Genomic DNA, 12,600 nt, shown 5'->3' with positions numbered 1-12,600 from the left:
CATTGCCGGTGACGGTGCTAGTCCTACCGGCAAAGGATTTCAGCAGCAGTTGAAATTCCAAAGTGCCCGCGAAGATTCCATAGTGTAAACATACCCTTACAATTTCTACCTTGACCCCTTAAAGGGGTTCTCCAAAGGATAGGGGATAAGATGTCTGATCACGGGGGTCCCACTGCTGGGGACCCCCACGATCTCCGGGCCAGCATCTGGAACACGGAAGCTTTGAGGTTCTGTGTTCGTGATGTCACGCCATACCCCCTCGATTCATGACAGCTAGTACGTAGTAGTCACACCTTCTCCCATAGACATGAATGGAGGGAGCATGGCGGCTGTTGTCGGCAGTCAACAGTCACGCAGCAGAGCTCGTCCTGTGCACCAGATGACTGGAGATAGAGGATAAGATGTTTTCCGGTGGAGTACCCCTTTAATAGGGCTGTTAACAATTCTGATGGCTCATAACTGCTGACAAGCTTTCTTTAACCCCTGAGGATGGACCAAACCATATACACAGATACTGTGAGCTCTTCCTTTCCCATCCAGACCAGATCTTTCTGTGACATATTTATTTATTTTTTTGACTGCTGGTTTTACATTTCATAAACCCTATAGATTTTTTCACATACTTTCCTTACACCAAGCTACCTGTGTTACCTATGTCATAGCAAAGACTACTGCAAAATCTATTTCTAAAATGTAAAATGACTGCTAGCACACCATTTTCAAATAGCAGTAGTCATAAACTAAAAATCCACATTAACGCCTCATTAGAGAACTATTAGCAGAAACTTTAAAGGTCATTTAAGGTTATTTTTAAAATTATTCAAGTATTGTGTAAGTGACTACTTACCTTTCTGCAGAGATTTGGGTGTATTCATCATGGCTTGAACAGAAGAAAAGCCCAAAATCAGGATTCTTTATACAAAATATGTTTATGTACAGAACAGTAGAATGTCATATAAGGCCCTTGTGCTTAAAAGTTATAGCACAGCAGGTAAAGGCACGCCTGACCAAAGAGCAAAGCTGTTCTGTTAATGATCATCCAATAGGAAGTGTTCCAGGGACATGTAAGAGATAGGAACAATTACACTTCATGCACATTTGCAAATTGCAGTACAAACCTACACCTGCTTACAGCTGGCCTAGATTTTATTTTCTGACTTTAAAGGGGTTGTCTCAACTCATCCCCAATCCAAAGCAAAGGTGATCGTGATACGATCACGATTTCATGAACTGGACCAAAGTCTCCTGTCAGAATGGAGCAGAGGGATGTATGCATATCCACATTCCAATATTTTTTTTTTATAGAAGATGGCCAAATATAGCGTTCTCCCATAGAAGAAGAATGAAGCGGAGATAAATATGTGCATCCGCCTCTCCTTGCTCCACAAACAGATACCTATCCCCTATCCTGAGGGCATAGGATAGATGACAGTTCCACTTTTGGTTTTGGTAAAAATACTGACCACACCAGCGTTTCGGAGCTCCATTCGGAGCTGATAACGGGGCTGGATGGAGTGTGTCACAACTGACACCAATGGATCCTGACAGGCCCCATTGGCTTTGAATGGAGTGCGTTGGTTTTCCACTTGACGTCCATTATTTGCAGAGTTTTAGCAGGGGAAAAAGCTGACCTGCTGGATTTTTTTCTCTGCTATGGGACCTGTCATTATAACGGAATCAGCGACCAGAGCAACCTAACAGAGCTCCTAGCGCTGATGTGAACAAGGCCTTAGACAGACCAACATGTAGCAATATTATTAGGGGGTGCAGGATTTAGCTGATTGCTAGTGGTCAAACTGTTGGGACCCTAGCCAGTCATGTGAACATAGGTTCTTTGTACCCCAAGTAAATGAATCTTCTAAACATGGCCACATACTGTAATATTTGTGAAACAATATGTTACAAAATGTATCACGTCACATGCAAGTCTTACTTCAAATTTTATCAGTTACAATGCAAAGGACAAAATCGAGAGAATTTCTGAAATGGATGGAGCATACTTCAAATGTTAAAAGTATACAGAGAATTCATAACTTGAATTTATAATTTGCATTAGACACATCTACAAGGAAAATCCGCTTTCAGCTTTTGAGACTGCAAGTCATACAGTATAAGGGTTTGAATATACTTTTATAAGCAATATGCAAATTAGATATGCTCTCAGACAATTTGGAGTCATAATGCAGCCACATGGTTTGCTTTCAGCCAATGAAACCAAGAGAGGTCTTAATCTCACTCAGCAGATTACAGTGATCTGAATGTAAGCAGATGAAATTGCACCTTTAGTTAAAGTCTTGGACACAAATCCTCTTTAATTCCTTCCAGATTCCAAACTAGAGATTTACATTGTAATACATTAGAAAATGTATTATCTGGCAACAAATTCATAATTTCTTAACTACACAAAACTTGATCCGGGGATTTATTCTGATTGCCATATTGGAGTCAGGAAGGAATCTTTCCTCTGTTATGGGGCTATTGGCACGAGCCTCATGGGGGGGGGGAGGGTTGGGGGGGGGTTGCCTTCCACTGGATCAACACAGTAGGGTTCTTGGTATACTTTTTATTTAAACCTTACAAGCTATGTTACTATGTAGTACTGTAGTAGTGACATTTGAAAAATGTGCTCATGTGCATGTTCGCTCCGGGTCTGATTACCGGCAACCATGGGGTCGGCGGCATGTGATGTCATGCGCCGCCCCTCAATGCAAGCCTATGGGAGGGGGCGTGACAGCTGTCACCCCCCCTCCCATAGGCTTGCATTGAGGGGCGGAGCGTGACGTCACACGCCGCCGGCCCCGTGGTCGCCGGTAAACAGACCCGGAGCGAACATGCTCCGAGGACTGATTTTATCTGGGGTGCTGTGTGCAAGTTCACGGGGTCCCCAGCAGCGGGACCCCCGCAATCAGGCATCTTATCCCCTATCCTTTGGATAGGGGATAAGATGTCTAAGCACCGGAGTACCCCTTTAAGTCCTGAGACCAGGGAGCAGAGCTGCAAGGCTCCACAAAGAAAGATCAATGGAACATGTTGGTTCACCAGCTCTCAATAGGTGAAGCGGCTGAGTAGATTGGCCTCCTCATATGAAAAGGTTGTAATAAGACACATGTAACCTATCATCGTAAAGGTCACATTATACTGTTTCTGATTTTAAACAAGACTGATAAAAGGAACAGATTTGACAAAAAAAAAAAAAAAACACAGTTTTGAATTATTAGTTATTTATGTAAAAGGTGTTTTTCCCTCCCCAATAAATAGAAATGGGCCATTTTATCCTGAACACAGTAAAACACTCAGGCTGTGTTCACACATTGCAGCTAAAAAGAGGTACCACAACTAATAACCAAATGTGTTTTTGCCGCAAATTAACAAAATTGCAGTAACAATACTGCTGTATATAGGGATTTTCCTAATCAAGGTAAACTGCAATTTTTACTGTTTAATTTGGAGTCATTTTAAATTTCAGTAATTCAAGGCAAAAACGCATTGGAGTAATTAGTTGAGGCACCACTTATTAGCCGCAACATGTGAATTAGTGGTGGTCCGATCAGTCAGACCTTATTTGATAGTTTATGAACTATTTGGATGGGAAAACCCCCCAAAATGTTTTTTAAACTTATAAAAACAGAAAACTACCTAAATGTGTCTGGATGCCCACCAAGTAATGCCACTATGGATTAGAAGTAGTAATTTTTCATTTTCATTATATTGTTCAGCTATCCACAACACAGTAAATTTTATGCTGTCAGGGCGTAATTAGGAATGAAAAGGAATATTGTGTCAAATTATTTCTCTCCCCCTTAACAGACATTTCCTCTATTTACAGCTGCCTGCATGCCCATCTATTTATTGTTGTACAGTGCCTTACAAAAGTATTCACCCTTTTGGACTTTTTTCCTGTTACAAGCTGGAATTCAAATAGACCTTTGATTATTTCTAAGATCGCTATGTACTGGTGTTACGCCGAGCGCTCCGGGTCCCTGCTCCTCCCCGGAGCGCTCGCAGCGTTCTCTCATTCGCAGCGCCCCGGTCAGACCTGCTGACCGGGTGCGCTGCGATATTACTCCCAGCCTGGATGCGATTCGCGATGCGGGACGCGCCCGCTCGCGATGCGCATCTCGGCTCCCGTACCTGACCCGTTCCCCGTCTGTGTTGTCCCGTCGCGCGCGGCCCCGCTCCTTAGGGCGCGCGCGCGCGCCGGGTCTCTGCGATTTAAAGGCCCGCTGCGCCACTGATTGGCGCAGCAGGCCTAATCAGTATTCTCACCTGTGCACTTCCTACTTATCCTCACTTCCCCTGCACTCCCTCGCCGGATCTTGTTGCCATTGTGCCAGTGAAAGCGTTCCCTTGTGTGTTCCTAGCCTGTGTTCCAGACCTCCTGCCGTTGCCCCTGACTACGATTCTTGCTGCCTGCCCTGACCTTCTGCTACGTCCGACCTTGCTCTTGTCTACTCCCTAGCGCAACAAGGCCACCAGCTGTCTCAACTGACCGTGATGCTACAGCAGTTATTACCACAGCTCCAGCAACAATCTCCTCCGCCAGCTCCTGCACCTCCTCCGCAGCGAGTGGCCACTTCCAGCCTATGATTATCCTTGCCGGATAAATTTGATGGGGACTCTAAGTTTTGCCGTGGCTTTCTTTCGCAATGTTCCCAGCACTTGGAGATGATGTCGGACCAGTTTCCTACTGAAAGGTCTAAGGTGGCTTTCGTAGTCAGCCTTCTGTCTGGGAAAGCTCTGTCATGGGCCACACCGCTCTGGGACCGCAATGACCCTGTCACTGCCTCTGTACACTCCTTCTTCACGGAGATTCGAAGTGTCTTTGAGGAACCTGCCCGAGCCTCTTCTGCTGAGACTGCCCTGTTGAACCTGGTCCAGGGTAATTCTTCTGTTGGCGAGTACGCCATCCAATTCCGTACTCTTGCCTCCGAATTATCCTGGAATAATGAGGCCCTCTGCGCGACCTTTAAAAAAGGCCTATCCAGCAACATTAAAGATGTGCTGGCCGCACGAGAAATTCCTGCTAACCTGCATGAACTTATTCATCTGGCCACCCGCATTGACATGCGTTTTTCCGAAAGGCGTCAGGAGCTCCGCCAGGATATGGAATTTGTTCGCACGAGGCGGTTTCTCTCCCCGGCTCCTCTCTCCTCTGGTCCTCTGCAATCCGTTCCTGTGCCTCCCGCCGTGGAGGCTATGCAAGTTGACCGGTCTCGCTTGACACCTCAAGAGAGGACACGACGCCGCATGGAGAATCTGTGCCTGTACTGTGCCAGTACCGAACACTTCTTGAAGGATTGTCCTATCCGTCCTCCCCGCCTGGAAAGACGTACGCTGACTCCGCACAAAGATGAGACAGTTTTTGATGTCAACTCTGCTTCTCCACGCCTTACTGTGCCTGTGCGGATATCTTCCTCTACCCTCTCCTTCTCTGCTATGGCCTTCCTGGATTCCGGATCTGCAGGAAATTTTATTTTGGCCTCTCTCATCAACAGGTTCAACATCCCAGTGACCAGTCTCGCCAGACCCCTCTACATCAATTCTGTTAACAATGAAAGATTGGACTGTACCGTGCGTTACCTCACAGAACCTCTCCTAATGTGCATCGGACCTCATCACGAAAAAATTGAATTTTTGGTCCTCTCCAAATGCACTTCTGAAATTCTTCTTGGATTACCATGGCTTCAACGCCATTCCCCAACCCTTGATTGGTCCACAGGAGAAATCAAGAACTGGGGTACTTCTTGTCTCAAGGACTGTCTTAAACCGGTTCCCAGTACTCCCTGCCGTGACCCTGTGGTTCCCCCTGTATCCGGTCTTCCTAAGGCTTATATGGACTATGCTGACGTTTTTTGCAAAAAGCAAGCTGAGACTTTACCTCCTCACAGGCCTTATGACTGTCCTATTGACCTCCTCCCGGGTACTACTCCACCCCGGGGCAGAATCTATCCTCTGTCTGCTCCAGAGACTCTTGCCATGTCAGAGTACATCCAGGAGAATTTAAAAAAGGGGTTTATCCGCAAGTCCTCCTCTCCTGCCGGAGCTGGATTTTTTTTTGTGTCCAAAAAAGATGGCTCCCTACGTCCTTGCATTGATTACCGCAGACTTAATAAAATCACGGTAAAAAACCGCTACCCCTTACCTCTTATCTCGGAACTCTTTGATCGCCTACAAGGTGCCCACATCTTTACCAAACTGGACTTAAGAGGTGCTTATAATCTCATCCGCATCAGGGAGGGGGACGAATGGAAGACTGCATTTAACACCAGAGATGGACACTTTGAGTATCTGGTCATGCCCTTTGGCCTGTGCAACGCCCCTGCCGTCTTCCAAGACTTTGTTAATGAAATTTTTCGTGATCTCCTATATTCCTGTGTTGTGGTTTATCTGGACGATATTCTGATTTTTTCTGCCAACTTAGAAGAACACCGCCAGCATGTCCGCATGGTTCTTCAGAGACTTCGGGACAATCAACTTTATGCCAAAATGGAGAAATGTCTCTTTGAATGTCAATCTCTTCCTTTCCTAGGATACTTGGTCTCTGGCCAGGGACTACAAATGGACCCAGATAAACTCTCTGCCGTCTTAGATTGGCCACGCCCCTCCGGACTCTGTGCTATCCAACGTTTTTTGGGGTTTGCCAATTATTAAAGACAATTTATTCCACACTTTTCCACTATTGTGGCTCCTATCGTGGCTTTAACCAAGAAAAATGCCAATCCCAAGTCCTGGTCTCCCCAAGCGGAAGACGCATTTAAACATCTCAAGTCTGCCTTTTCTTCCGCTCCCGTGCTCTCCAGACCTGACCCATCTAAACCCTTCCTATTGGAGGTAGATGCCTCCTCAGTGGGAGCTGGAGCTGTCCTTCTACAAAAAAATTCTTCCGGGCATGCTGTTACTTGTGGGTTTTTTTCTAGGACCTTCTCTCCGGCGGAGAGAAACTACTCCATCGGGGATCGAGAACTACTGGCCATTAAATTGGCGCTTGAGGAATGGAGGCACCTGCTGGAGGGATCAAAATTTCCAGTTATCATATACACTGATCACAAGAATCTCTCCTATCTCCAGTCTGCCCAACGACTGAACCCTCGCCAGGCCAGGTGGTCGTTGTTCTTTGCACGTTTTAACTTTGAAATTCATTTTCGCCCTGCTGACAAGAACATTAGGGCCGATGCCCTCTCTCGTTCTTCTGATGCCTCTGAAGTAGAGGTCTCTCCGCAACACATCATTCCTCCGGACTGTCTGATCTCCACTTCTCCAGCTTCCATCAGGCAAACTCCTCCAGGGAAGACCTTCGTTTCTCCACGCCAGCGTCTCGGGATTCTCAAATGGGGACACTCCTCCCATCTCGCAGGCCATGCGGGCATCAAAAAATCCTTGCAACTCATTTCTCGATTTTATTGGTGGCCGACTCTGGAGACTGATGTTGTTGATTTCGTGCGGGCCTGTACTGTCTGTGCCCGGGATAAGACTCCTCGCCAGAAGCCTGCTGGTCTCCTTCATCCTCTGCCTGTTCCTGAACAGCCTTGGTCACAGATTGGTATGGACTTTATTACGGACTTGCCCTCATCCCGTGGCAACACAGTTGTTTGGGTGGTCGTTGATCGATTTTCCAAGATGGCATATTTTATTCCTCTTCCTGGTCTTCCTTCAGCGCCTCAGTTGGCAAAGCAATTTTTTGTACACATTTTTCGCCTTCATGGATTGCCCACGCATATCGTCTCGGATAGAGGCGTCCAATTCGTGTCTAAATTCTGGAGGGCCCTCTGTAAACAGCTCAAGATCAAATTAAACTTCTCTTCTTCTTATCATCCCCAATCCAATGGGCAAGTAGAAAGAGTTAATCAGGTCCTGGGTGACTATTAACGGCATTTTGTTTCCTCCCGCCAGGATGACTGGGCAGATCTTCTACCATGGGCCGAATTCTCATACAACTTCAGAGTCTCCGAATCTTCTTCTAAATCCCCATTTTTCGTGGTGTACGGCCGTCACCCTCTTCCTCCCCTCACTACTCCCTTGCCCTCTGGTTTGCCCGCTGTGGATGAAGTGACTCGTGATCTTTCCACCATATGGAAAGAGACCCAAAATTCTCTTTTACAGGCTTCATCCCGGATGAAAAGATTTGCTGATAAAAAAAGAAGAACTCCCCCCATTTTTGCTCCCGGAGACAAGGTATGGCTCTCCGCTAAATATGTCCGCTTTCGTGTCCCCAGTTATAAACTGGGACCACGCTATCTTGGTCCTTTCAAAATCAAGTGCCAGATCAACCCTGTCTCTTACAAACTCCTTCTTCCTCCTTCTCTCCGTATTCCCAATGCCTTCCATGTCTCTCTCCTTAAACCACTCATCCTTAACCGCTTCTCTCCCAAAGTTGTTTCTCCCACTCCAGTCTCCGGATCTTCTGACGTCTTTTCTGTGAAGGAGATTCTAGCATCCAAGACGGTCAGAGGTAAAAGATTCTTCTTGGTTGACTGGGAGAATTGCGGCCCAGAGGAGAGATCCTGGGAACCTGAGCACAATATCCTGGACAAAAGTCTTATCCTCAGGTTCTCAGGCTCCAAAAAGAGGGGGAGACCCAAGGGGGGGGGGGGGTACTGTTACGCCGAGCGCTCCGGGTCCCCGCTCCTCCCCGGAGCGCTCGCAGCGTTCTCTCATTCGCAGCGCCCCGGTCAGACCTGCTGACCGGGTGCGCTGCGATATTACTCCCAGCCGGGATGCGATTCGCGATGCGGGACGCGCCCGCTCGCGATGCGCATCTCGGCTCCCGTACCTGACCCGTTCCCCGTCTGTGTTGTCCCGGCGTGCGCGGCCCCGCTCCTTAGGGCGCGCGCGCCGGGTCTCTGCGATTTAAAGGGCCGCTGCGCTACTGATTGGCGCAGCAGGCCTAATCAGTATTCTCACCTGTGTACTTCCTACTTATCCTCACTTCCCCTGCACTCCCTCGCCGGATCTTGTTGCCATTGTGCCAGTGAAAGCGTTCCCTTGTGTGTTCCTAGCCTGTGTTCCAGAACTCCTGCCGTTGCCCCTGACTACGATCCTTGCTGCCTGCCCTGACCTTCTGCTACGTCCGACCTTGCTCTTGTCTACTCCCTTGTACCGCGCCTATCTTCAGCAGTCAGAGAGGTTGAGCCGTTGCTGGTGGATGCGACCTGGTTGCTACCGCCGCTGCAAGACCATCCCGCTTTGCGGCGGGCTCTGGTGAATACCAGTAGCAACTTAGAACCGGTCCACCAACACGGTCCACGCCAATCCCTCTCTGGCACAGAGGATCCACCTCCAGCCAGCCGAATCGTGACAACTGGTATGTATAGATTTGTTAGGGATGCTGTTCATATACCTTCTTACAGTTTTTCATTCTGCCTGATGGGCAGTGTTGTGTTATAGCCACACACAGCGTTTTACACTGAGGCCATAAAGTTAAATTTTGGTCTCATCTGACTAGAGCACCTTCTTCCACAAATTAGCTGTCTCTCCCACATGGCTTAGGGCAATCTCCAAACAGAATTTTTTGTGGCATGTAACAACGGCTTTCTTCTTGCCACTCTTCCATAAAGGCCAGATTTTCCTGTGGACAGATTCGCCCACCTCAGCTGTTGCTCTTTGCAGCTCCTCCAGAGTTATCAAGAGCCTTTTACTTGCTTCTCATATTAATTTTTTTTTCTTGCCCAAATTGTCAGTTTGGGTGGATGGCCTTTTCTTCTGGATATTCTTTCCATTTTCCAATGTTGAATTTTATGGTGCTCCGTAACATGTTCAGAGCATGGGATATTTGTTTTTACCCTAACCCTGCTTTGTACTCCACAACTTTTATCCCTGACCAGTTTGTTAAGCTCATTGGTCTTCATGCTGCTATGTTTAGTAATGCTCTCTAAGAAACACTGAGGCTTTCACAGAACAGGTGTATTTGTACTGAGATTAAATTGCATACAGGTGGTCCCTATTTACTAATTATGTGACTTGTGAAGTCAATTAGTCATACTAGATCTTTGTTATGGGGGTTTACAGTAAAGAGGGTGATGTACGTACTTATTCACCCCCTCTACTGGGCAAGGGATGTGTCCACTGGGGGTACTGACAGGTTGGAGCCATCCTTCTTGACTCTGCCCCTTGCTGCATAGTACAAGTAAGGCCGTGCTTCCACCTTCAACAGACCTCCCTGCCTGCACTGTATGAGAGCATCATTATGTTGTGCAGACCCTGCTTTCTAGCTCTGCACTGCCCTTGGATTTGGCAATATACTAGGTCCAGGAACATACCAAGTGCAGACCCTCTGGGCCCAACATGGCTGTGAGCTCCAGATATAGATCCTTTACTATGGAAAACGCATCATGCATCTCCTGGTGTTTACCTACTGTTTGTGTGACATTTTGTTTTAGGAACATGTCTTTATCTCCTGTTCCTACTTACCCGAATTGTGGGGCATCACACACCCGTCTCACTATTTTCATGCTATCTCCACTTTTCCCTATCTTAAGATTGACTGTGTTTTACAGGCTGGGCAGCATACAGACTGTACAGTATCAGAGTTATGTTATCTGTGAAGGGAGCATTACAGTACTGCCCAATATCTTGTAACAGAGGCAGTAGTAGACTATACTGGGCCCTATGTCAAATCTTTTTGCCCCAACATCCCAATTAAATCAGAGCCCAGACCAGAATCTAAATAGAATAAATAGACGACACCCACACATGTATTAGGAAAATACAATACAGTAGTGCAAGCATATTGAGTAAAGAACTCCTTTTTCTCATCTTAGACAAGCGCAGCTACCAATTGTTGAAGTCCCTGGCTTTTATTACTCATCTTTATATTTGCACAGAGTTAGAGACATACAGTAACGTCTTCAGCTCAGTGTTTGGGCAGTATGACAACAGCAAACAATACAATACACAACACTTGGATATTGTTTTGCACTCATGTTCGTGAATTTCTATAACATAAGCTCTAACCTTTTGGAATTCTTGAAAGGCTTCAGTTTCACACCAGTTTTTTTTTCAGACCCAGAATCCTACAGCTGTGTGTTGAAGGTATTTGAAAAATTATGTTGTTGAGGTCAACAGTAAGGTGCTTATGTCTTTGTTACACAGTTGTTCACAGCACATGATCAACACTCATCTCAGTATGGCAGACCCAGCAGGTACAATGAAGCTATTTGAACACAATCTGTTTACATGTTATCGTCTAGTGTACAGATATTTAAAGAAAGTGACCAAAAGGTACATCAATGAGAACACTTAGGCTTTGTGAATCCAATAGTAAACGGAATGGCCAGTCTGATCTTATGTGTAAAAACTAGACACTGCAGTAGTGTATTTGCAGATCAGTGTGCAGAAGTCAGAGTGAAAGAAGGACAGAGCAATTCAGGATTAACTAAACTTAAATCCTCCATTTTAAAGAGCTTAATGCGGACATCTGATTCCAGTGTCAGGAGATCCTGGCAGCAAAGCTGTGGGATTAGAAGCAGTTGGTACCTGTCACATTGAATCAGAATGTTGTTGGGGATGGTGCAACAACTGTCAGGGGGGCAGGGTGTTGTTTGTGCCAAGGGGGTTGGGATATCTGTTTAGTAAATCATCTTGATCAAATAATAGAGAATTGATTAGGCTGTTTAAGAACCAGGTATAAATGGCTCTTCGGTAAGCACACAAAACTTCATACAGCATATGGTGCTTCTCTCCACCTCTCACTAATAACTTCAGGATTGTCTATAAATAGCGGTATTATGCAATGGTCTAAATCTCTGACTTTCTAATCGTGACCTGACTGTGATTAAGTTGTGATGCTTGAAAGAGTCAAGCCATAGTGGTGTCTAAAATGTAAAACACTTGCACACACTCTGAAGAAATGCAATTTAATAAGAGGAATAAAAGAGGAATAGCCTTTCTTTACGTGTTTATTATTTTGGACCAACCCAAAAGATGTTTATTATGTACAATATTTAGTTCCTAACATCAAGCTCTAATTCTTCAATATCCTCCTCCCTTTATCCTTAAGCTCAGAGACCCTAATGGGATTTCTTAAGTCAGGTGATGACTAGAGATTTTTCATTCCAAGAAGCTCATGAACAAGAATCACTAAAAGAGAGAAGGAGGAAGACGTGCACATGTTAAAAGATCAAGAAGAAAATTCTCATGTTTAACATATGAAAGACGAGGGCTGAAAAACTATGGAAAGACATAGGTGAGGTATTCTGGACGCAAGAGAGAACAAAGCTATAGCAGTGTAACAAAAAAACTCAAGAACAAGAAATTTAAAACTGATATTCCACTCCAAAGAACACTGTTGACTATCTGCAAAGGCAATAGAGAACACAAGGCTGTAAAATACCTTATAAGCCTGGAGGACACCGTGGAGGGCAAGGAGGCTCAAGACGGAACGTTGCTTGAACCTATATCACAGGAACTGGAGGAGAACAGGACAAAGAGTGTAGATACAGAAATGGGAAGTGGAGCTAGTGCAGAAGACAAAGAGCTGGCAAAGAGATCTAAAGAGCTAGAGAAAAAGCTTCAAGAGGATGCAGCAATGGATGCGAAAACAGTAAAACTACTGCTACTTGGTAAGAAACACTGCGTTTTATGGTGACTAGCCAATAATGCACA

At 45.8% G+C, this 12,600-nt stretch overlaps 1 protein-coding gene across 9 annotated transcripts in view; it reads left to right on the top strand.

The window, feature by feature from the left end:
* Nucleotides 1–12,600, top strand: part of GNAT2 (G protein subunit alpha transducin 2) — a 70,543-nt gene that overhangs the window by 36,323 nt on the left and 21,620 nt on the right. For 2 of the 9 annotated variants that reach the window (XM_056557891.1, XM_056557887.1), the window contains exon 2: nt 11,996–12,557. The exons of 3 other annotated variants lie outside the window; for them this stretch is intronic. In XM_056557891.1, the coding sequence (XP_056413866.1) occupies nt 12,440–12,557 (118 nt within the window). In that variant the 5' untranslated portion in view covers nt 11,996–12,439. Of the gene's footprint in view, nt 1–3,938; nt 3,956–10,999; nt 11,029–11,088; nt 11,139–11,995; nt 12,558–12,600 lie in introns of those variants that run through there. 4 more of the 9 variants (XM_056557890.1, XM_056557889.1, XM_056557888.1 and 1 more) reach the window with 4 other exon arrangements.

Source organism: Hyla sarda, chromosome 2 (assembly GCF_029499605.1).
Source record: "Hyla sarda isolate aHylSar1 chromosome 2, aHylSar1.hap1, whole genome shotgun sequence".
NCBI lineage: Eukaryota > Metazoa > Chordata > Amphibia > Anura > Hylidae > Hyla > Hyla sarda.
The sequence above is the reverse complement of the archived record's forward strand: the minus strand, read 5'-3'. Positions and strand labels throughout refer to the sequence as shown.